Genomic DNA, 26585 nt, shown 5'->3' on the forward strand with positions numbered 1-26585 from the left:
TTCAGGAGCCGACGCACGGTCCATGCCGGCTCCCCGTCGATGATCCGGGCAGGAGGCGGTGCAGGTCCAGGGGTGCAGAGTGGTGAGATGTGGTAGGGCTTGATCCCGTGACACATGAAAGACAGGATGGATCCGCAGTGAAGCTGACAGCTTGTAGCTTCACTGCGGCCGGGCTGAGGACTTTGAGGATGGGAAACGGTCCGATATACCTGTCCTTGAGTTTCTGTGAGTCCACTTGAAGTGGGATGTCCTTTGTCGACAACCACACCTCCTGCCCGGGCTGGTATGCAGGGGCCGGGGAACGCCGGCGGTCTGCATGGGCCTTGGCCCTCGTCCGGGCCTTCAACAGGGCAGAACGGGCGGTCCGCCACACCCGGCGGCACCTCCTGAGGTGGGCCTGGACCGAGGGCACCGATCGTTGGTTCTTGGTCCCGGGGCGGTATGTAATCTGGAAGTCAAAGCGCCCGAAGAACAGTGACCAGCGGGCTTGCCTGGGGTTCAGCCGCTTGGCGGTCCGGATGTACTCCAGGTTCCGATGTTCCGTGAAAACCGTGAAGGGCACCGTCGCTCCCTCCAACAGGTGTCTCCACTCTTCAAGAGCCTCCTTCACCGCCAGGAGTTCCCGATTGCCGACGTCATAGTTCCTCTCAGCCGGGGTCAACCTGTGGGAAAAATAGGCACAAGGGTGGAGAACCATATCGGACTCCCCGCTCTGGGACAGCACGGCTCCTATCCCTGAGTCAGAGGCATCCACTTCCACTGTGAACTGGCGATTAGGATCAGGCTGCACCAGAACTGGTGCAGACGAGAACCGGCGTTTCAACTCCCTAAACGTGGCTTCGTACCGATCCAACCAGGTGAAGGGGACCTTAGTGGAGGTCAGGGCTGTCAGGGGGCTAACTACCTGACTGTAGCCCTTAATGAACCTCCTGTAGAAATTTGCAAAGCCGAGGAACTGTTGCAGCTTCCTACGGCTTGTTGGTTGGGGCCAATCTCTCACTGCCGCAACCTTGGCCGGATCAGGGGCGACGGAGTTGGAGGAGATGATGAACCCCAGGAAGGACAAAGAAGTGCGGTGGAACTCGCACTTCTCGCCCTTCACAAACAGCCGGTTCTTCCAACAACCGCTGTAGGACCTGACGTACATGCTGGACATGAGTCTCAGGGTCCGGAGAAAAGATGAGTATGTCGTCTAGATATACGAAGACAAACCGATGCAGGAAGTCCCGCAAGACGTCATTAACCAACGCTTGGAACATCGCGGGGGCGTTTGTGAGGCCGAACGGCATGACCAGGTACTCAAAGTAACCTAAGGGGGTGTTAAATGCCGTCTTCCACTCGTCCTCCCTTCCGGATCCGAACCAAGTGGTACGCATTCCTAAGATCGAGTTTGTGAATATTTGGGCTCCATGCAGGGGCGTGAACACCGAATCCAACAGAGGTAATGGGTAGTCGATTGCGAACCGTAATCTCGTTCAGCCCTCTGTAATCGATGCATGGACGGAGTCCGCCATCCTTCTTACCCACAAAGAAGAAACCCGCGCCCATCGGGGAGGTGGAGTTCCGGATCAACCCGGCAGCTAAGGAGTCCCGGATGTAGGTCTCCATTGATTCGCATTCCGGACGTGAGAGGTTGTACAGCCTGCTGGATGGATACTCAGCGCCCGGGATCAAATCGATGGCGCAATCGTACGGTCGGTGCGGGGGAAGGGCGAGTGCCAGATCTTTGTTGAAGACGTCAGCAAGATCGTGGTACTCGGCCGGTACCGCCGTCAGATTGGGGGGGACTTTGACCTCCTCTTTAGCTGTCACACCGGGTGGAACCGAGGATCCTAAACATTCCCGGTGGCAGGTTTCGCTCCACTGCATCACAACCCCAGACGGCCAATCAATCCGGGGATTGTGTTTCAACACCCATGGAAAACCCAAAATCACTCGGGAGGTAGAAGGTGTTACATAAAACACAATCTCCTCCCTGTGATTCCCAGACACCACCAATGTCACGGGCTGTGTCTGGTGTGTGATTAATGGAAGAAGGGTGCCATCTAGTGCCCGTACCTTCAAAGGTGAACGCAGAGCCACCAGAGGGAGCCCTACTTCCTTTGCCCATCTGCTGTCTAGCAGATTCCCTTCCGACCCTGTGTCTACGAGTGCTGGGGCGTGAAGGGTTAACTCCTCACTAACGATCGTGACTGGGATTCTTGCGGATCTACGGGGTTTCCCCGCGTGCGTGTTATGGCCCACCCTTAGTCCAGTTTCTAAGGACGGGCGTTGTAGTTTGACCATTTGGGGCAGTTCCTCTGTATATGACCACTAGAGCCACAGAAAAAACACTCCCCGTGGGCCAGCCTCCTTTGTCTGTCATTTGGTTTCACTTTGGCCCTGCTCGTGTCCATAGCTTCGTCAGCAGGGGGAGCTGTTGCCACACGGGGCCCTCTGGCTGTGGAGCGTGGGGACGACGGCACCCTTTCGGACCCGGAAGGAAGAGGGACGGCTCCGGTGCCTGGTCATCTGCCCCCCGCCCGCTCCCGACGGTGTTCCCTCTAACGCAGCTTGTCTAAGCGTATAACCAGGTCGACAAGCCCGTCAAAATCCCCGCCGGTTTCCTTCCCTTAGCCTGCAGAGCTCCGTCAGGACGGGAGACAGTCCGTTTATGAAGGTGGCGCGGAGCTGCCACGGTATTCCAGCCGGACCTCGCAGCCAGCTATGTGGAAGTCGACCTGCATACTCGGCTGCACTCCGGCGCCCCTGTCTCATTGACAGTAGCACGCTCGAAGCGGTCTTGCCTCTGTTGGGATGATCAAAACCTGTTTGAACTCCCTTACAACACAGCGTATGACGTTAGGAGCCGTGAGTTCTGCTCCCAGAGCGCCGTAGCCCAGGCGCGTGCCTCTCCTCGAAGCAGATTAATAACATAAGCCACCCGGCTAGCGTCTGACGCGTACATGACGGGACGCTGTGCAAAGACAAGCGAACACTGCATTAGGAAGTCCGCGCAGGAGGAGGTGCTGCAGCAGCGCTTTGATCATGCGCTCCACCCGGCGGTGAGAGCCTCCATCCTCCGATTGAGAATAACGTTCTGCTCGGTTACCAGATCCAACCGAGCAGTGAAAGCGGTTAGAATTTGCTGCAGCTCACCTAACACGCCTCCTGCTGGCGCCTGTGCACCTCGCTCTTCCATTGGCTGTTCAAGCTCTGGTTGACGCCCCTCGGGATCCATGACGCTGGCCGAGAAATCCTGTTGAGAAGGTGTCGTGACACGGACCCACAACAGGGGGCGTTAATGAACGGACAATGGATAAGCCAAAAAGTAACAATTTAATGTTGTGAATCGCACAACGAAGTACAGACAATAACAATATTGTGGAATGTCAATTATACACAAGGTGACGTGTGGGCAGGCTCGAAGATAGAAGACGTCTGGCGAGAGAAGAGCCGGATCCCACACAGCTTCCACCACCAACGGATCACCGGAGCAGAACACCGGAGCCGCCAAGCCCTGCGCCCCAGGTGGCCACTGTCTTCAGCAGTCAGACCCGGTACTGCTGGCAGAGAACAGAAACAGTATTGATGAGTGTGAGTTCGCACACTCAGTAATCCCACAGTCTGTGTTCCTTTGGGAGGGAGCACCTCCACCTCCAATCACACACTCGTGCAGCTCCTGTCTAATCACTTATCTGGTTGGGGTGTGAAGCGAAGCTGTCGCTGATCACACCAAACGCCAATCCCACAGATGAGGAAAACACCACAGGAAAACGGCTGCAAAGAAGTTCAGAGTATTACTCAATGTTTTAGTTCAGCAGAGAAGATTACTTGAATGGTAGCTGATTTCTCGGAGGGGAGGTGGAGTTGCAGTCCGGCTTTTATGGAGGTTGACGTAGATGAGTGACAGCTGGTGGTGATGATGTGACAGCTGTCACTCCACTGGTTTCGGCGCCCTCTCGAGCTTGAAGCCCGCACTCCAAGTAGGGCGCCATCTGGCGGTGGTGGGCCAGCAGTACCTCCTCTTCAGCGGCCCACACAACACCTTTATAGAGCAGTTTTCTGAAGAAAAATCCTTGGAAATGTTTTTTGTTGTTGTTGTTTGTTACCTCAAAATTTCTGATTACTGTTTTAAAAAGTTTAGAACACTTGTAATTAAATTAGCTAAATCAATAAATGGTTCTTTAGAAACCTTTCATCTGTAAATTAAAACCACCTGTTTTTTTTCAGATTGGATAATTTCTTGTTTAACATAAGGAACCTTGGACATTTATTTTTAGACAAATAAAATAACATGGAAATTTGTACATTTTTTAAGTCTGGTAGGTTATTACTTCATTGTTCAAGCTACCTCAAGAAGAAGTGCACTGTTTAAGTGATAAATAATAAAATAAGGCGATTAAAATGAAAAATATTATATATTTAGCATTTGTTCATTCAGTTTTTTTTAAAGTATCAGATCAGGACTCGGTATCGGCAGATACTCAAAATCAGATGACTCGGAATCGGATCAGGGCCAAAAAACCTGATCGGGACATCCCTATTTAACACCATTACTCACTGACTTTCAAAACATCCTGGAGTTGATTTAGTAAAGGTCTGTGTGTATAAAAATGTTCGCAAACACCACTGCACTTGCAAATACACCTGTACGCTGAGTTACTAACAGTGCGCAATGAGGACTGCATCTGTCAAATGTACAAAATAGCTTATATTATCAATTTAGCGTATTTGCCTTTACGAATATACAATTTGGGGTTTGTCCACCTGAGTGCACAAAATTGTTGGGAGAAACATGCAAATAGGTGAGTTACATGAGCAGAATGCACCATCACCATCATCATCAACATCACCAACATCCTATTTCAGGGGCTGCACACTTCTAAAGGTGCCCTGACACTTGCACGACTTTGATCTGTGCACTTGCATGCACTCTGCCGCGCAGGAGAGTAAACTGGTCTGAAACTCATAGTAAACTGTGCGAGCCTTCGTGTAAGTGCGCAAAGAAAATTTTGAAATGTTCAAAATCTCCATCACACAGTAATTACAGTACATGAACTTCAAGTGAACATTGCGTAAACAATTCAAAAATGCTTGTGAGTGCGAGTGATTGCGTCAGAGCACTGCATCAGAGCGCAGCTCATGTGAATGATATAACGAGATATTAAATCTATCGTAAATACAATTTTACAGCTACTCATAAGAAATAAAGAACATGCAACTGTTTTACCAAGCCATTACAATATAAACATTACAAATACTTACCTTTTAGACGTTCCAAATACATTCTCCACCTCATGCAGCGGACGAGAGAGAGACAGAGAAAAAAAGGTCCAGTTGCAATGGTCCTCTGTGATTCTGGAAGCGATTATAGGCGTTTTCAACAGCCAAATCGGAAAGAAAATGATTAATCCACCACAAAATAATTATTTTATATATGCAGCGTCCAGCGCACTAAAGTGCAGCGTCCAGTGGAACAAAGCACGGCATCTAGCTGGGAACACAGTGGGTGGGTTCGTCAGGACGTGCGAGCATATGCGCGGATCAAAGTCGTGTAAGTGTCAGGGCACCTTAAGGCGGCAATCATTGGTTGCTTACTTCATGAATAGGGCAACTAGGCTGTCCCATTTCAGTGGCCAATGTGTAACCTTCTTTCCCCCAAAAAGGAAGGATACAACATGTTCATCCTTCATGACCCATTTCTTGTTTTCATGTCATTGTCCACACAAGCTGTTTGGGACAGATGGACAGACAGAATGACTGGCTGATTCACTCACTCATCTACACTTTGGCTGTTCATATCCTACACTGTTACCAGTGTAGAGAACACAGGGAGCAAATATGTGTTTTCACTGTAGGTTTGAAGGTCATGCATTTTTAAATTTTTCACAATATAAAGACTGTTTCTTTTTTAAATTTGATGACATAAAACTTTGAAATTCATAAAAGCACATGGGTACTCAAACTTTGTATATCCTAACCAATCAAGAATGTTTCCAAAAAGAATTCCAAAGATGCACCCAAATAAGGTATTTTAAAATAAAGCCCTTGAATTCAGACATGTGTGTAAGTGTGTGGGTGTGAGAGTGAGAAAGAGAAAGAGAGAGGGAGAGAGAGAGGGTGGGGGGCACACAATCTGAGCACAGAAGCACCCTGCAGTATCACTCAAAATAAGTCTTTTCATGTCAGATTAATTCACAAAGCAGAGTAAAATATATATTTTGCAGCATGTGTTAGATACCAATGACTCACCCATGCACAGACAGGATGGAAGATCCGCCAGTTTTTTGGAAGGTGTATTGAGTAGATTCTTGATTGGGGTGTCCAGAAAGCTCATAGGAGACTCCAAAAAGGTGTGGACGCTGTTCTTGGATGGAGTTGACTCCTTGTGATTGGTCCCCACCTGTGAAGTTAACAGTACAGGACCAGGGCCTGATGTTTCCAGCTTGTAGTAACCCTGCTGGCTTGGAGGCAGGGACTGCAGTGCCTTTGGGATGCCATTAGCCAGACCTTGGTAACCAGAGGTATGGCTGAGAATGCTGGGGTTTGGATCAGAACCATGCTGCAGCCCATCACAGGGCTGCATTACCTGAGATAACAAATGTCTTCACACTCCTGCCCGGTGCCTGCAGAGAGACCATTAAAGGGATTGTGCTGGTGGAGCGGGCCGTTTGAAAAGGACCATGGTTGGTTTTCTTGGCCACCAGTATGGTTGATCCTTGTGGGCTGTGCAGTGCTGTGGCTATGGGTTTGTGACCCAACAGGGGTTGCATTGTGTGTGTTACTGTGATGGATGAGTTTGCCTTCTTTGTTCCTGAGCCTCAGCCAAGTATCTCTTCAGGTCTATTGAGCCTTGGGATGAAACAGGTTCCTCTTGTGGTGAAGGCCTCCTGACTTTACCTGGGGGACACTCTTCCGGCCTCTGCTTCTTTGGGCCACCCCTCCATTTGGCAAGCGCTTCAAGAGTGACGTCCTGCACTTGATTCCATCATTTAATCGATCATCTGTTTTCTTCTTCCTCGGTTTGGAAGGGATATCTTTAGTTTTCTTAACAAGAGCCTTTTTTTGACTGGGGGGTAGCTGGGAAATGTATTTGATGGCTGAGACAGGTTTCCCTTTTGGATCATTGTTCTCTGACCGCTGATTGTGACGGGATTGGATGATGAAGGCCAGATCTGCCAGCTGTACTGCCACCTCCTCCTCATCCCTGTTCCGTCTTGTTTTACCAACACTCCTCTCCCTGTCCTCCAGAAACAGTTGGTTGGGGTCCTTACTGAGCCTGTTCTCCCATGTCCCTGGGTTCTTCATAGCTGCACTCTGACTTGATGACATGAGAACTGCAGCCCTGTTCTGTTTGTCCTGCAGGCTGTTCGAGCAGTGTCCAGTTGGTTGGATGGACATTTGTTTTCTGGCGACAGGAGGGCGATCACCGATGTCTGGTGTTGTGGTGAGCTAATAACTGAGACTTTGTTGTAGAGGATAGGTGCTGCAGTTTCGGCATTTTGCAGTGGCGTATTTGTATCTGCAGCTGTACGTGATGCAGTAACAGAAATGGGATGGTCACCCTTTCTTTCGGCTTTAAAGGATCCTGGGGTGCTTTGAGGTATAGCTGCCAGCTGAGTCAAGGCTTCAATAGCGACAGCTTGATCGAAACTGAGATTTCTGCTCTCTGCTAAAGACTGAACACTTGGTTGCAAGACACTTATGTGGGGCTCAGTTTTTATAGGCTGGGAAGTCCTTTGAAGGATGACAGGAGTGCTTTTCTCATGCAAGTCACTTTTTAAGTCCTCTGGCTCTTTTTTGACAAAGTGCAAGTCCTGGGGTTCTGTTTTGATGGAACGAAAAATGGAAGAACGTGAGTGGAAAAGTTTTTCCTCCAGTCCTTTCCTCTCTGTGACAGAAAGACAAACCACGGCCGCCAACGTGGACAGTGCATTTTCACAGATTTGATTTTCGGCACCGGCAGCATGTTCACTGATCCACGCCCACGGCTCCTCAAGTTTAATCTTCTTCAGTGGAACTGGCAGTCCACCTGGAGTAGTCTTGGGCCTATTCTCACAGTGGTTTTGAGGCACTGTAGCTATTATAGTCCTGTGAGGCTGTGATACCACCGTAGCCCTTCGATATTGGGACTTTGTATCAGAATGCGACCCGGCAGTCATATTAGCACCATTAAACCTTGTTGGTTTCTCAGCAGAACAATTCTGGGATGTCACAGAAGTGCATACATGTCGGTGAAGTGCATTGCTGGTCCGCTCCAGCCCGGGCTCTCTTTTCATAAGTGCTAACCACCTTGCTTTATCTAAGTCCACGTTGTGGGTGAGTGAGCGGCTGATGGGGGAAGATTCTGTACGAGATATGTTGCCTTCCTCCTCTTCATCCTCCTGTGCTGCCACATGGGTGTCATCCATCTGTTCCTTGCCTCTGCCATTTACTGAACCACTTTCTGGAACCACCTGACACACAGAGAGCAAGAGAGACAAAATCAGAGAGGTGACTCAAAACGTTCTGGGTGTATACAGCAATTCCGCTTGTTCTAAACAGTAACGGCACACAGCACACCAGATTGCCTCGCAGCATGCCACAACAAACCGTTGTAACCCCAATCTAGGCTGTGGAACATTTTGTGGCATATGAAATCAAAGAATGAGCTTTATATAAATGACAGAAATTGTTCTCTAAACAGAAAAAATAAATTTAGGTCAGAGTAAAGGTTTCAATCAGGAACACATTCCTGCCAGAGCTGTGCAGTGCTGAGAGCCACGGCCCCTCAGGTAGCCGAGAACCAGAGAGTAAACATTAGGAGTCACGCGTGGTTCACGGATGCGTCACTACCATTGGGGTCACCGAGGGCATGAGTGCTATGCACATGCACACACGGTATCTGTATCTGTACGCATTTGTTGGTACATTTCTGAGCATGCATTACACATGTGAGCATTCATACAGCATCCTTTTTGTATTAACTCCTTTACCTTAAGTCACTCAAATATGCTTGATATCCAGATATAGCTGAGCAAAAACTATCCAAAGGTCCACAGTATTGACACAACTGTCTGACCCCAAAAGCCACAGTGAATACACATTTCCATAAACTAACAATGGTGTCTTGGAGAAAGAATTCAAAGACGTATCTTCAGAAATGGGGGTGTAACAAAGTATGTTATGGTATAATTATCATGATACAAACGTGACAATGCTTTGACTTTAAATATGAAGTACAAAGCACAGCAGGATCCTAGTTCAGACGTTGTGTCATGGAGCCTATAGGACACACTTCCATGCCCCATGTAAAAATATCTTAAGTGTATCCAACCGTGACCCTGATATTACATACAAGAACCACAAACCATTTTGTGAGCTGAGTGCCTTATTATACCCCAACAGATACAAGATTAGATAGAGAGCATATGATATGGGTGAAAATGGAGACAAAACCAGGATTATCTACGCTCAGGCTTTTGTGCAACTTTCCAACCTGTGTATCTCTCATACCTGCCCAACCCAGACAAAGGTTAACTTAATGTGGGTCCGAACAGAATCCCACTGGTAGCAACTGATATGTCTGAAACGCCAAATGTAATGTAAAAGTTCACAGTCATGAATAAATGCAAAAGTGCATCAAGGAAAGCCTCAGGCCCCAGATTTGACCAGTGATTAACACTCTGACCTTTTGGAGGTGTTTCTGCTGTAAGAAAGTGTTATATTACAGTATGACACACTGAAGTCAAGTAAATATATGTGTTTCTTGCATCATATTCAGTATTAAATTCTTCAACACTGTAAGACTGATTCAAGCAGGGGAGGTGGCCAAGTGGTTAGTGCGCTTGGTTTCAGTGCAGAAGGTTCTCGGTTCAAACGCCCACATTTCTCCATGTAATGTGGAGTTGCGTCAGGAAGGGTATCTGGCGTAAAACCTGTGCTAAAATCAACATACAGGTCCACCTTGGATCTGCTGTGGTGACCCTGAGTGAAAACAAGGGAGTAGCCGAAGGGACTTACTTTCACTGTAAGACTGATTCAAAATGTGACACAGATATATTAAAAAATTGTATCACATGTTAAGACTCGGGGGTCTGTGGCTTGTGCAGAAGGATCCGTGTGCATTAGTGTGACTCATTTCTCATTTCCCTCTAATGAAGCACCACAACTCTGCTTTAACAGATTTTACAGCAGGAGATTCTGCTCTCAAAGCCGACACATCAAAGTAGGGCAGCGTTAGTACACTGGTACAAAGCAGACACCAATGAACTCACACAACAAATACAATACGGCAATAAATGTGAGAGCTGCAATAAGATACACTACTGGATTACAGTATAACAATAATAATTAAAATTTTTGATGTATCAACAAGAATTTGCAAAGTGGAAGCAACAGACTATATTGCAGAAAATAAAAATGACATAAATATTGACTGAGGGAATTCAAAGACTCCTTGGCCAAGTTGAACTCTTCCTGGGGAATCCCGAGGCATTCCCAAACCATCTGGGAAATATAATCCCTCCAGCGTGTCCTGGGTCTTCCCCAGGGGTCTCCTTCCTTGCCTAGGACATGCCAAGGAGATCTCCTTAGGGAGACGACCAGGGGCATCTTCACTAGATGCCCAAACCACCTCAGCTGGCATCTTTCAATGCCAAGAAGCTGTGGCTCTACTGCAAGTCCCTCATAGATATTCGAGGTCTCATGCTGTCCTTGAGTGTAAGACCTGATACCCGATGGAGGAACGTCATTTCCACCGCTTGTATCAGCAACCTTGTTTTTTCGGTCATTAGCAAAGCTCATGACCATAGGTGAGGATAGGAGCATAAATCCACTTGTAAATCGAGAGTCTCGCCTTGTGGTTCAGCTTTTTGTTCACTATGACGGCCCGGTACAGTGTTCACAAAACATCAGACAATCCATCTGTCGATCTCACACTTCAATTTACTGCCAATCATGTACAAAACCCGAGATATTTAATCTTTTGTTGTTCCACGTGTAAATATTTAAAAACTTCCTGGATGTGACAACAGGACACCGGTGTGCTTGAATTTCTCGGAGGATCAGGAGAAGCTTACATGGTAAAAAAAAAGAACTGTTGCGTTACTTGTATAAAAAAAAGTTGGAGAGAAGTTATTTAAAATGACCAATGACAAAAAAACAAAGCTATAATAAAAACACACAACTGATATTTTATTAGATTCATATGGTGTTTCAACAAAAGTTAAAACTTTTTTTTTTTGTTCGTTAACATTATTCTGGGCTGTCTCTGATGAAACAGTCATAATGAATCTCTGTTTTACAGAGGAGTTGTTCATTATGTCATCGCTGTTGAAATGCCATTTTGGTGATCAGTCTTCCTCAAAGCTTGATTGTTGCTGGGAGAGTCTCAGTCATATATAGTGCATCTGGAAACTATTCACTGCGCTTCATTTTTTCCATATTTTGTTGTGTTACAGCCTTATTCCAAAATGGAGTAAATTAGTTTTTTCCCTCAAATTTCTACTCACAACACCCCATAATAACAACATGAACAATTTTTTTTAATTTTTGAAAATTTTACAAAAAATAAAATAAATGAAGAAATCACATCTACTTAAGTATTCACACCCTTTGTTCAATACTTTATTGATGCACCTTTGGCAGCAATTACAGCCTCAAGTCTTCTTGAATAAGATGCCACAAGCTTGTTGCACCCAGGTAACACACAATGTAAATGCAACGTTGCTGGATGGTTGCTGACAACGCTGTAGCAACGTGAATTTGTAGACTCCCCACACCGTTGCTGACAACGTTGCAGCATCGTTGTGGGGAGTCTACAAATTCACATTGCTACAACGTCACTGCAACTTCTGTGCAACGTTTCGACAATGTCAAATTGTTAGCTGGGTAGGCAGTTTTGCCCATTCCTCTTTGCAGCACCTCTCAAGTTCCATCAGGTTGGATGGGGAGCATCGGTGCACAACCATTTTCTGTTTCGGGGGGTTTTTTGTTGTTGTTTTGTATGTTTTAATCATGTTTAATGCTGATATTGTTGTTACTAATGACATGAAATTTGACCCATGTGGGGTGTTTTAGTTTGAAAATTGCCCAGATGCCATTTGTATGGTGGATTTCTGTCTGACACACCCAAGTCTATCTGTGACAAATTGCTATCCTCATCAAAAACTACACATGATTAATTAATTACAAACCTTGTAATCATTTTTTTATTGCCTGACAACTCTGCTATAATTGTAAGGTACATTTTCCTTCAGCAGAGACAATGCGAGGGAGAGTGCCAGTGTCCACAGAAAGGTTCACAAGTGATACATAAGCCCCTCTCACACAGAAGATGTGTGTGTGTGTGCGTGTGTGTGTGTGTGTTAGTGGCATCCAGTGCCGGAGTGCCAGTGAGTATAGTGCGTTATACTCACTGGCACTCATGTGTGACCGCATAACTATCAGTATAACCAACAACCACCCAATGTACAGTACCAGTTAAAAGTTTGCACACACTTTCCCATCTAGTGTGCATCATGTTGCCATCACACTGCCTCCACTGGAATCGGCAGCCGCCGTGTAACATAGCTGAGCATTTGCATAAACTTCCTGTTTATTTTGGCCTCACCTTGCTAGTGGCATGACGACCACTTTCCTAATTAGCACTGTAACACCCACTGTGTTTCAAAATGAATGGCAGCTGGTCACTTTGCCTCTGTCTCTTGTAGCTAATGTGACCAAGGGGTGATGGAGGTTCTAGCCATGCTTGACAGCAGCATGATAAACAATGGCGTGTCTCCTGCTAAACAAACTATGCAATGACAATTTCCAACAGCCAAAATGTTATTCTGCATGGTTTAATCTGTAAAAGAAATGTTTTCATATCGGCAAAAACAATGTTGATACTGATATATTCATGAAAAGATCATATCCGCCAATATTATCGGTCAGTCGAGCTCTACTGGCAAACTGTGTGGTGTTGTGTGATGTTTGTGGAGGACATAGTGCCAAGTTGGGTGACAAGTACTACTACACGAGCATCTAAAGGCCACAAACATACCATCTGTGTGAAAGTGGCTGTAGTAAGGTCAGTTGTAAAAAAAACTAAACAAAACAATAAAAGTTGCAAATTGGAGACTTTGCTCTCTACAAGACAACGCCTTACTTCACGCAACGTGCTTCTGATGTAACAGATTTTGGAAGCTCAGTCAGCGGTAATAGACTGTCGATGCAACAGGGTCAGACACCAGCTCCCCACAATGTGGAAATGAGCCAGTATGACATCTGAAACCAAAACGAAGGAAAGAGATTGGAAGTGGGGGGTGGCAGGGTGGTGGTGGTGGTGGGGGGCACTATGTCTGTCACAGTAACCTGCTTTCAATGACAAAGCCGCGCTGGCCGGCATCCAACACTGCACCAGAGATACGCGTGCCTCGATGTGTGTATGTTCCTTCCCCTGTGTGCACACCTTTTAGCACATGAAAATGTTCAAGAAATGAGAATCTAATGGGTGCAGCCCATTTTTCTTATTTGTTGGATTTATGAGTTGGAAAAAAAAAGAAAGCATGATGCAGGATGTAAACGCAAAGACGTGCACGCTCATTCACACGCCGGGTCTTTGTGCAGATGTGATGGTGTCCTCCGCCTCAGGGCCTGTAATATCTCACTCTGTACTGAAACCTGCTTCTTTTTCCCAGTAGAAACACTCTCAGATGCACAGCACACAAATCTGCGTAATGTCAAAACTGTGAATATCTAGAAAAAAAAAAAAAAACAACCCAAAATGTTGGTGCAGTTGAGGACAAGCGCGTCACACACAGACACGCTCAGCAGCAGAAACGTGGCCGCCGCACCAATACAAACATCCACCTCGCTTTCTTGCCAGAGATGTGGGATTTTTAAGGAATTTCCAAGGAGTGGATATCCGTCCGTGAGGAAATGGCACAAGACGCTCACACTCTCATAAATACATACCTGAGTCCATGCTGTCATCTTCTCCAGAAAAGATGACGCTCCTTGGCTGTACCCCTCCTGTTCACTGTGCAGAAATCGTACACTGTCGGGGTCGACCGCCTCGCACCGTGCGGAGGCATTCTTAGAGCGAAACTTTAAAAACTCGGGCTTCCTTCCTGGAGCAGAGCTGAAGTGTTTCATGTGTGTTTCTTTGAACACGTGAGAATCTGTCTCATTCATAGAGCGAGCTTTTCCTGTCTCTCAGCTTCACGTCAACATTTGAACCCGCAGAAGACAAAGTGCGCTCGATACGTTGCAATAAAACAAAGAAATCTGGAAGAGCTGCTGAGACAATCTCACATAACATCAGGCAGACATATGAAGAAAGCTACAGTACATACAGACAGGTCCATAACTATTTCAACATAACGCTGATGAAATGAAACAATCACGAAGTGCTTGTATTGGAACAAAACTATTACCAATTTGGTAAAAGTAAGTCCCTTCGGCTGCTCCCTTGTTTGCACTTGGGGTCGCCACAGCAAATCCAAGGTGGATCTGCATGTTGAATTGGCACAAGTTTTATGCCGGATGCCCTTCCTGACGCAACTCCACATTACATGGAGAAATGTGGCAGGGGTGGGATTTGAACCCGGAACCTTCTGAACTGAAACGAAGCGCATTAACCACTTGGCCACCACCCCTGCTAGTAACTGCATTTAATTATTTACTATTCTCCAAGGCCATAAGTACTTGGACAAACTTAATTAAAGGAGTTACTTTAACAGCCAGCTTATTTATTTATTTATTTATTTTGACTTGGCAGGGGATGGATACATATACATTTGCATCAATCATTAAGAAATACAACCAGTATGGTGCTGTGTGGTAAATTCATCTGGGGTACAGAGTTCTCAAAAATGGACAAGGAGATCAGTGAGGGAAGCCACCAAGACATTCATGACAGCTCTGAAGAAGTTATAGGTGTATGTGGCAGTGATTTGACAAACTGTGCATTGTGCATCTTTTGTGTGTTACACAACCAGATTCAGCTTCATGGTGGAGAGGACCGGAGAAGGAATTTTACACAAAGAAGCTAAGCTCCAGTCTTCCAAGTGCCTTCTGGTAAACTGGAGCTTAAATCTTAGATCTTCTTCACTCTACCATAAACCTGTATAACTGGTGAAACATTACACAATCCACCCTTTCTCCAAACACAGCAACAGAACCCTGTAACTCCTTCAGAGTTGTCATGGGGGTCTTGGTGGCTTCCCTCACTCATCTCCTTCTTGCACTCAGTTTTTGAGAACTGGTAATTCCAGACAGATTTACCATACAGTACACTGTATTTCATAATGGTTTATGTAAACAAAGACATATTCAGTGACTTGGAAATGTTCACGTATCCATCCCCTGACTTGTCTGAAGAAAACCCATGCAACCCATCATCTTGGCTTTTATATTTTTATTTTATTTACATCGAGTTGTAGAGATTTGCTTTGAGTTTGAGTTTAAGGAGGATCATTTTCAACATTTTTATGATGAGAAGCCTGAATTTATTTTTGTATCTGAAATGGCTTAAATTAAAATGTGTGACTTGCCTAAAGAAAACTGCCTATAAAAGTGATGACTTGCATTAAAAATAGCACTTATGTGTGGTTCACCTAGTTACTTGTGGGCTCCAAAAATTGACAGACTATGTGTAAAAACGGCTACAATTCTTCAATGGTTAATGCAATTTTTTTTTCATCACTTGACTCAAACTCCATATCAACTCTATTTTTGTCCAGAGGCAAAATTTTAAAAATGGTATCACTGTCCCAGTACTTATGGAAATGACTGGGTAACACAAGATTCTGTTCTACCATCCACACAATAATAACAGCGCCTTTACTACTGTAGCTAAGCAAGTAAAACCTGCCGAATTACAAGTTGGGATGCTGGGGTTGCAAACACGCCACTTCTCTGCTAATCACAGTCAGAAAGCAGCAGGTGCAGAAATATGGCTGTCCAAAACACTGCAAGAAAGAAAAGGAGGAACCACGAGAGGCTTTTCAAACTATGCGACAGCTCAAAGAGACATGCAACCGCCAAGGGGAACAAGAAGAGCGGTGTCTGTTGTTGTGGAAACTGACCTCTTTGTTGCTGATGTGGCCATGTCCTATAAACACACCTGGGGAAGACAAGCCAAACACACACACACACACACACACACACACACACAGACACACATACAGACAAGCCCGCTGATTCAGTTACAAGAGTAAGCACATCACTGTCCAGATTAAAGTGTTCAGCTACGTCCAGAGCGTCAGAGACACGAGAGGACAACCTCTAGGTGACCCGTCTGCAGTGAGACAATAGACCCTAGGGCGAGCTGTCCGGCTGCCTTCACCTTCTCTGTCCTCAGAGGAAGCCCCTGTGGTTTAGGCAGCGTATCCCTAAAAGGTGCTGGTGGCCATCTTGCCTTCTTTCCTCCAAAGAAATGCTGGCTACAGTTGCTGTGCACAGGGTGAGTGGCTGGGTGTCATGACTAGGGTGAGCCTGAACCACTGTGGCAAAGTGCTGCTGCTGCAGCGCGCACGCACACACACACACACACACACACACACGCGCGGGATGGCTTCTGCAGACGCAGACAGGGATTCATCAGCCAATGGCGTGAGGACCTTAACGGCGTGTAAATTGTCTTCCATGCCTAGAATCTCCTAAACAAAGGATCCCCTATGTGGGCTTTTTACTCCTGCCCTGTGCACATGGACTGGAAACAAGCTGTGGAATGGATGGTGCACACACAGGATCTGGATCATGACTGGGGAAACGGCATCCACTCTGACATATTAAGCCCTGCAGCTCATTTTGAGACTGGAAGTGAAGCCAAAATCAGCACGCTATACCCCAGACAAGTTTCAGTTACAGGTACGCATGAGAGTAGGAAATAAAATATGAGATCAATATGAATTAGTCAAGCAGCAACCTCCTGTGCTGAAAAATGAAGCCAACTCTGAAGTGCCAAACCTTGCAGTTCCTTGAACTGCACATGAGGCTGGAATCAAAAGTGAATCACTACTCATAGAACCCCATGTTAAAATGCTCAACAATACAGCACAAATAAACATGTTTACAGACTGATATGTACAGAATAAACGGTTCTGGTCTCTGTAGTTGTTTTATCCATTCATGACAGGTGTGTTTGTGTGTCGGGGGGGTATATCACTCATCAGTTTAAGCTATTTTAAAGCATGACATTATCAATAATTAGGAGTGTGGCTGCTTTGAGTGACAGCTAGTGTGTGCTAGTGACTCCAGGCAACTATCCACTAGCAGAGGAAGCTAACAATGATTGGTAGCTGATGTGGACTCAAATGTGTTTGTTGTTCTGAGCATTTTATTACAAATATCTGAGATAATATGGCTTTCTGTACAGTTATCTACAATAATGGGCCGTCTAAGGCCCCGTACCCATATTGAGGTTTTTCAATCATGTGACCGATTTGCTGCAGGACAGGTGCCGTCTCCATTCTGGATTACAAGGAGGCTGGGGTGTGACAGAAAAATGGAGAGAATGTACGGTTATTACAATGCTTTAAACCCTCGAGATAAAGCTATTTATCGTGATAGATGTGTAGCAGCTGGTTTAGTGGATCCGTATCTTATACCAGATAGTGAATTTAGTGGTGATGTAACGAACTGGCCGACAGTGTCACACTGCGATATTGTGAACTTTTTGGTGTTTTCCACTTCGCCATTGTACACCATGGAGGAAGCTGCTGACCAGGTCAGCCTCGCTGGCCTCCTGCGGAGCATCACAGCGGCGCTGTGAAAGCGGAGGTCGGTCTCAGCGCCACGGTGCCAGGCCTGTAACGATGAAGCTTCTTCACATCGACGGTAGCCAGAGCGCTCTTGCGGGCAGTCTGCTTGGTTCTGGCCATATTAAAGCTTCCTTCATATCTGCTGAGCCAAGTCTCTGCGTCACTTAGAAAACTCGTAACACTTGATGCACAATAACTGCTGGTAGCCTGTAAAATAAGCGACCTGCCACATTTTTATCACCTCTGTTTGAACAACCGACGACAGCACAAAAGTTGACCATTGTTTCTGTAATTGTTCAGCAAATGCACGTAGCGTATCACAGCGGCCACCGCATCGTAATCCAGAATGGCCGCGGGGCGCAAATTCAAGTGACCGATACGTCACATGAAAACCCTCTATATGTAGCTTTTGTTTATGGCTAAAAAGTGCTGAGAGGCTGCTCAGAAATCCTTCATCCCAGGGACTCACCTCAGCAATTTCTTTACAGGGATTTGTTTCTGTGACAACGATAAACAGCTACGAAATAGGTTATAATATATAGCAATAAAAAGCACTCACAGTGAGGAGGAACACAGCGTTTGTCTAATCTGTCATCATCGATGAGTTATTTATTATTTGGCATGTTCAGATTTTTTTCACCACACATTGAGCTGTACATGCTCCGCCCCTTTAAGCATTAATGAGTTCACTGTAAATTAGCACTGGTACCACAGTCTCTTACAAAGAGACTGGTAGTGTGTTTTTGAAAACATGGCTGTGATTGGTCCATCTGATACGTCGGCCGCTAATGGCTATCACGCCACGCTCTGTGATTGGCTGTGCCATAACTGCCGAAAATGTGAAAAACAAACCGAAAGACTTGAAAAGTGAGACAAACTAGTTGCAAAATGTCGCAAATGTCGGGGGTGGGAGTTTATCTCACCCCTGTGAAACGAAAATGGAAACCAGGTATTTGCTTTGTGTGTCTGGAATTTGCACAGCAACCGAAAACATTTGGAGGTTTGAAACGATGTAAACAAAGGCTGCAGCCAATCAGAGAGCGGCGTGTCTCAGCTAATCAGCAAATGTCAGAATCCTGACTAAAAGTCACATGACCAAATAACCTGATACCGACTCCTTTGCATTGGCTGGAGGAGTGGAACCAATTTAATTGTGAATCAACATGGCGACGCCCAGAAAAGGGGGCATTCCAGCTGTTGTGGGTCTCTATAGAAAATTAATGTGTGACGTCACGCAGGTTTTGTACAGTCTATGTACAGTCTATGATGTGGACACGGCCTAAGAGGTTTGTACTCCAGTATTTCTACTGACTGGAAATTTAGTATTATTTAATTTGTGTATTATCACAGACACCACTAAATAAGAACTATCACGTGCTTCGTGATGTTTAGGCATTGTGCATCATAATTTGTAATCCCTGTACCTAAGCCACCAGTTATGAAACCCACCGCGCAGTCCGCAAACCCCCAAACTAAGAGTAGCCTGTTAACTTTAGAGTGTTTGGTAACTCTGAGACATGGTCGAGCTGCTTGCTCTTGTAAGACTGCGCTCCACTTCTGGGATTTTGACGAGTCATCCACTGCTACGATAGTGACATCTGGAACTGCCCCCATTTGAGCTTCAAACCCTGTTTTCCAGAGAACCTATGGGTGACGTCATGGCAGGTTTGGCAAACGGCACACAGCACAGTTTAGGAAATGTCTGATGCATGGTGCAAACAAAGAGGAGGATGTCCATAGAGTCCATCCTGTTTCGTCAGCCATTCCTCTCATTCTTTTCCCTCGAGCCCCAAATTATTTTTGTCTTTCTAAATCAGTCCCTGAAGAAAAAGTTGCGGTTGGAGAAACAACACGAAGGCGACTGACACTAAGAGAAAATGTTATGAGCGAGTAAACTGCTCCCTCAATTTTAAAAGGCATGTGGCCAACAGGCTGAGGTCACACGAGGACAAGGGAACATGAAGGCGTTCTGCTCCAGCGCCTGTCTGCAACACAAGTAACCAACTCACGCAATCATTCAAACGGTATCCGTTTAGTATTAAACATCAACTCACCAAACACGTGGGAAATGTATAAAAAAAAAGCAACAAGTTTAGACTAGAGTGCCTTAATTGAGAGAGTGGCGTCAATGCAGAACATGGCACCATTTTGATTCCAACTGTGCTGAACTACTGAATGAACCTTTTATGTTTTCAAGATTTTTTAAAATAATTTAACCACATACAGCAACACATCCAGGTACAGGTGCTATCAAAATAAATATAAAAACAGTTAAACTATCAAATTTACAAGTTATGATGATTTATTTAATTAATTTAAAGCCTGATTTATGCAGCTGCAGCTCATGCAATGACGTGTGTGACAGTTTTGACGTTCTCCATTTCTGGATTATGCTTTATTCTGGATTAATTTGACCCTCAACAAGCTTTTCTTTCTACAATCATCAGCTCCAAATCAAAGGTAAGCAGAACAATTTCATCCTATTCCGACTTCGTGTCTGATCCATTTGTAATCAGTGTGCGCACTGCAAAAACTATTAAAATATGAAAGAGAAAAGAGTGAAAGTAGAAAAGTTTCAAATCACTGCCTTTTGTGTCTGATTTAACAGATGTATGTCTGGGCTGTGGGTCCAAGTCTGAGTACGGTGTGAAAAAATAAATGGTCAGGCTTTTAATCACGGAAATGACTCCGGTCCAATTTTACTCAAATCGGCGAGTGTCAGAGTGCTGAACTTTAATTTATACCTCTGTTACTTTGCACATCCAGACTGCTCAGGTGTGTTTAATGGAAATACATTGCGATCAGATGGGGCATCTTATCTGATGTGAGCGAAGAATTCATTATACAAAAAACATTTTATACAGTGTTTATTACATGGAAAACAGTACAAAAGCTTTGGGACTTTTTTTGTCCGGTGACTGTGAATATCTGGTTTAGATGATGATGGTTTAGGTGAGTTTTACTGTACATGGGACTGAACAATGAATTTACCTCGTAAAACTTTGATGATTATGTCACTTCCATCCCACACGGCTGACTTTATTTTCCTAAATTTTTCTTCTGTTTGGATCAGAAGGGAATCTGTACATCTTGAAGCCCTTGTTGTGTCTATTTGTGCATCTAAATGCACAACAACCCAGCACTTAAATAAATAAATAAAAAAGATGGATTTACATGCAGACAGATTAACAGCGAAGGAGTCAACCTAAGTAACCTTGTCAAAGTCAAAGTAACTTTGACCTATTTTAAGAGGTTAAAAAGTCACATTCTGTTTCACTCTGCTCTTTTTTTTTTTTTCTTTTTTTTTGAGGGGCGAGGGTGACAGCCAATCAGAGGAGAGCGGCACCATGACGTCAGTGGCTGGTCTAGCTAGCTGCAAACTCAGTTTTGTTTGTGTGTAAATATAACCTCAACAAAAATATAAACGCAACACTTTTGGTTTTGCTCCCATTTTGTATGAGATGAACTCAAAGATCTAAAACTTTTTCCACATACACAATATCACCATTTCCCTCAAATATTGTTCACAAACCAGTCTAAATCTGTGATAGTGAGCACTTCTCCTTTGCTGAGATAATCCATCCCACCTCACAGGTGTGCTATATCAAGATGCTGATTAGACACCATGATTAGTGCACAGGTGTGCCTTAGACTGTCCACAATAAAAGGCCACTCTGAAAGGTGCAGTTTTGTTTTATTGGGGGGGGGATACCAGTCAGTATCTGGTGTGACCACCATTTGCCTCATGCAGTGCAACACATCTCCTTCGCATAGAGTTGATCAGGTTGTCTATTGTGGCCTGTGGAATGTTGGTCCACTCCTCTTCAATGGCTGTGCGAAGTTGCTGATATTGGCAGGAACTGGTACACGCTGTCGTATACGCCAGTCCAGAGCATCCCAAACATGCTCAATGGGTGACATGTCCGGTGAGTATGCCGGCCATGCAAGAACTGGGACATTTTCAGCTTCCAAGAATTGTGTACAGATCCTTGCAACATGGGGCCGTGCATTATGCTGCTGCAACACGAGGTGATGTTCTTGGATGTATGGCACAACAATGGGCCTCAGGATCTCGTCACAGTATCTGTGTGCATTCAAAATGCCATCAATAAAATGCACCTGTGTTCTTCGTCCATAACAGACGCCTGCCCATACCATAACCCCACCGCCACCATGGGCCACTCGATCCACAACATTGACATCAGAAAACCGCTCACCCACACGACGCCACACACGATGTCTGCCATCTGCCCTGGACAGTGTGAACCGGGATTCGTCCGTGAAGAGAACACCTCTCCAACGTGTCAATCGCCAGCGAATGTGAGCATTTGCCCACTCAAGTCGGTTACGACGACGAACTGGAGTCAGGTCGAGACCCCGATGAGGACGTCGAGCATGCAGATGAGCTTCCCTGAGACGGTTTCTGACAGTTTGTGCAGAAATTCTTTGGTTATGCAAACCGATTGTTTCAGCAGCTGTCCGAGTGGCTGGTCTCAGACGATCTTGGAGGTGAACATGCTGTTGTGTGGGCCGCCAGAAGAGGAAGTACTGCTGGCCCACCACCAGAAGGCGCCCTGCCTGAAGTGCGGGCTTCAGGCACGAGAGGGCGCTGCCGCCTCAGGAACAAGCCATGGTGACAGCTGTCACCCATCATCTGTGACAGCTGTCACTAATCCATACATCTGGTATAAAAGCAGGAAGACACCTCCACCAAACTGCCGAGATATCATCTTCATTTGGAGGTACTACTCTCAGCCTTTTTTTGAGATTTATAAATCTGTGAATGTGAGTGTTTGCAGGAGAACCGGTCGTTTTGGTGGAGGCTGTGCATGACGGCGCTCCTTTTCCTCTGAGACCACTGCAACGTGTTGAGTGAGAGGTGGAGGTGGCATTCCCACCATTGTTGCTGGGTGTTCACACACCCACCCTTTGACTGTCTTTTGCTTTCTGCCAGCAGTACCAGATCCGACACGCCGGAGAGGTGGCCACCTGGGGACTCCGGGACTTGGCGGCTCCAGTATTCCTCGGGTTCAGGTGGCGGTGGAAATCGTGTGGTTCCGGTTCGTTTCCTGACGGGCGTCTCCTATCGTCGAGCCTGCCCACACGACACCTTTATTAATTGACTGTTGCACATTCTGATTCTGCTGTGTTTGGTTGTGACATTCACACCAGTAAAGTGTTATAATTTGACTTCTTCCATTGTCCGTTCATTTACGCCCCCTGTTGTGGGTCCGTGTCACTACACTTTCCCAACACATGCTGGATGTGGAGGTCCTGGGCTGGTGTGGTTACACGTGGTCTGCAGTTGTGAGGCTGGTTGGATGTACTGCCAAATTCTCTGAAATGCCTTTGGAGACGGCTTATGGTAGAGAAATTAACATTCAATACACGAGCAACAGCTCTGGTTGACATTCCTGCTGTCAGCATGCCAATTGCACGCTCCCTCAAATCTTGCGACATCTGTGGCATTGTGCTGTGTGATAAAACTGCACCTTTCAGAGTGGCTTTTTATTGTGGGCAGTCTAAGGCACACCTGTGCACTAATCATGGTGTCTAATCAGCATCTTGGTATGGCACACCTGTGAGGTGGGATGGATTATCTCAGCAAAGGAGAAGTGCTCACTATCACAGATTTAGACTGGTTTGTGAACAATATTTGAGGGAAATGGTGATATTGTGTATGTGGAAAAAGTTTTAGATCTTTGAGTTCATCTCATACAAGATGGGAGCAAAACCAAAAGTGTTGCGTTTATATTTTTGTTGAGTGTATTATGTAAAATCTAGCAAGAAATAAACACTTCTAAAACTGAAAACGCTGTGTTTGGAACATGATAACACCTCTGAAGTGATTTACAAGATACTTCACAGAATTTAGCTTGGTGACATCACAGGCTGGCCTAGCTAGCTGCAAAGTCAGTTTTGTTTGTGTGTAAATATAACCTCTTTGTCATATATTATGTAAAAGCTCACAAGAAATAAACACTTCTAAAACTGAAAACACTGTTTTTGTAAACTGATAACACCCCTGGAGTGAATTACAAGACATTTCACGGACGTTAGCATGCACGCTAACTTCTGCTAACTCAAAGCTAACATCCACTCTTGTCAAAAGCTTATATGTATGTATGTATGTATGTATGTATGCGCACATGCACGCCCTCCTGCTTTAAAATGTAAATATTGTTTATGATTGATTAATTGATTGATTGATAGAGGGGCTTTATTGAACATGTACAAATTGTACATAAGACAATAGGATCTTGATAATTTATGTAAATAACAATAAATGTAGAACGCACTATTTTTGTATATATAAATACACACATATACACACACTGGGATACCAATTAAACAACTGAAAATTATAAAGAAGACAATATTCATACAGCTGAGGGTATTTTAGTATTGCATTATTTTTTTTATTCTATTTAGAGTTTTGGAGATGTGTTGTGTTCCAGTACATTTACTCTTCTGTTAAAGAAAGAAACCACTTCACCACAGATACAACCCCTGGCAAAAATTATGGAATCACCGGCCTCAGAGGACGTTCATTCAGTTGTTTAATTTTGTAGAAAAAAAGCAGATCACAGACATGACACAAAACTAAAGTCATTTCAAATGGCAACTTTCTGGCTTTAAGAAACACTATAAGAAATCAAGAAAAAAAGATTGTGGCAGTCAGTAACGGTTACTTTTTTAGACCAAGCAGAGGAAAAAAATATGGAATCACTCAATTCTGAGGAAAAAATTATCGAATCACCCTGTAAATTTTCATCCCCCAAATTAACACCTGCATCAAATCAGATCTGCTCATTGACATTGACCCTATGCCATGACATTGACCCTATGTGTCTTTTTGCAAGGAATGTTTTTGCAGTTTTTGCTCTATGGCAAGATGCATTATCATCTTGAAAAATGATTTCATCATCCCCAAACATCCTTTCAATTGTCCAAAATATCAACATAAACTTGTGCATTTATTGATGATGTAATGACAGCCATCTCCCCAGTGCCTTACCTGACATGCAGCCCCATATCATCAATGACTGTGGAAATTTACATGTTCTCTTCAGGCAGTCATCTTTATAAATCTCATTGGAATGGCACCAAACAAAAGTTCCAGCATCATCACCTTGACCAATGCAGATTTGAGATTCATCACTGAATATGACTTTCATCCAGTCATCCACAGTCCACAATTGCTTTTCCTTAGCCCATTGTAACCTTGTTTTTTTCTGTTTAGGTGTTAATGATGCCTTTCGTTTAGCTTTTCTGTATGTAAATCCCATTTCCTTTAGGCGGTTTCTTACAGTTCGGTCACAGACGTTGACTCCAGTCTCCTCCCATTCGTTCTTCATTTGTTTTGTTGTACATTTTTCGATTTTTGAGACATATTGCTTTAAGTTTTCTGTCTTGACGCTTTGATGTCTTCCTTGGTCTACCAGTATGTTTGCCTTTAACAACCTTACCATGTTGTTTGTATTTGGTCCAGAGTTTAGACACAACTGACTGTGAACAACCAACATCTTTTGCAACATTGCGTGATGATTTACTCTCTTTTAAGAGTTTGATAATCCTCTCCTTTGTTTCAATTGACATCTCTCGTGTTGGAGCCATGATTCATGTCAGTCCACTTGGTGCAACAGCTCTCCAAGGTGTGTTCACTCCTTTTTAGATGCAGACTAACGAGCAGATCTGATATGATGCAGGTGTTAGTTTTGGGGATGAAAATTTACAGGGTGATTCCATAATTTTTTCCTCAGAATTGAGTGATTCCATATTTTTTTCCTCTGCTTGGTCTAAAAAAGTAACTGTTACTGACTGCCACAATCTTTTTTTCTTGATTTCTTATAGTGTTTCTTAAAGCCAGAAAGTTGCCATTTGAAATGACTTTAGTTTTGTGTCATGTCTGTGATCTGCTTTTTTTCTACAAAATTAAACAACTGAATGAACATCCTCCGAGGCCGGTGATTCCATAATTTTTGCCAGGGGTTGTATACGTGGTAGTGAAACGTGTCTTGTGAATTCCATGTTTATTAATGATATACCCCAACTTTACTATCACTGAGAAAATCTTATCTGTAGCATTACAAATTAAATGTTTTCATTTGGAAATTTGAACAAAAAGATAAAAAAACTACTTATCCTAAATACTAGTGTATCATTATTTTCACAGTCATTGTGTCAGACGCTGCACGTATGTAATGGCTGAACTATACTTCATTTTTTGGTGGGGAACTTTTCAGCTTTTATTATAGAGATAAGTGAAAGAGAGACACAAATCAGGGAATCAAAGACATGGAGAAGTTGCCGAGACCAAGATTCGAACCTTGGGACGCTGCAAACCACAGTGCCAGAGTTGTACTTTGAATGTGCTACGTTGTCTGACAGGTTTGAGATTTGTAGCAAGTCTATAAATCAAACTGTTAAACAGGTTATACCAAGCCAAATAATAAAGCAAGCATGTGCAAAATACACACCTACCAACTGTCAGACTCACGGCTGCCCTAGGCAAGATTACGGTTAGCAGTCCCCCCTCACACACACACACACACACACACACACACACACACACACACACACACACACACACACACACACACACACACACACACACACACACACACACACACACACACACACACACACATCCCACCACCACTATCACATCAGTCCACAGCGTCGTCACCCCCCACTCTAAAACCCACAGTAAACCTACACCCAACAATCATCAGACACCACAATGACTTTAAGGCCTAAATACATATTTTAGTTTTTAGAAATACAAATTAGTTTTCAAACACATGAACCCCATCTCCCACGGAGAGGTGACGGTCAAGTGGTTTAAGTGGTGGGCTTGTGATTAGAGGATCT

The 26585-nt window shown here is 44.7% G+C and overlaps 1 protein-coding gene across 1 annotated transcript in view; it reads right to left on the bottom strand.

The window, feature by feature from the left end:
• tet1 (tet methylcytosine dioxygenase 1) overlaps nucleotides 1-26585 on the bottom strand; it is an 86687-nt gene that overhangs the window by 20718 nt on the left and 39384 nt on the right. Inside the window, 7 exon segments of the mRNA XM_034185346.1 lie at nucleotides 6235-6586; nucleotides 6589-6780; nucleotides 6782-6828; nucleotides 6831-7263; nucleotides 7265-7338; nucleotides 7341-7409; nucleotides 7412-8438. Of these exon segments, the coding sequence (XP_034041237.1) occupies nucleotides 6235-6586; nucleotides 6589-6780; nucleotides 6782-6828; nucleotides 6831-7263; nucleotides 7265-7338; nucleotides 7341-7409; nucleotides 7412-8438 (2194 nt within the window).

Source organism: Thalassophryne amazonica, chromosome 13 (genome assembly GCF_902500255.1).
Source record: "Thalassophryne amazonica chromosome 13, fThaAma1.1, whole genome shotgun sequence".
Lineage (NCBI taxonomy): Eukaryota > Metazoa > Chordata > Actinopteri > Batrachoidiformes > Batrachoididae > Thalassophryne > Thalassophryne amazonica.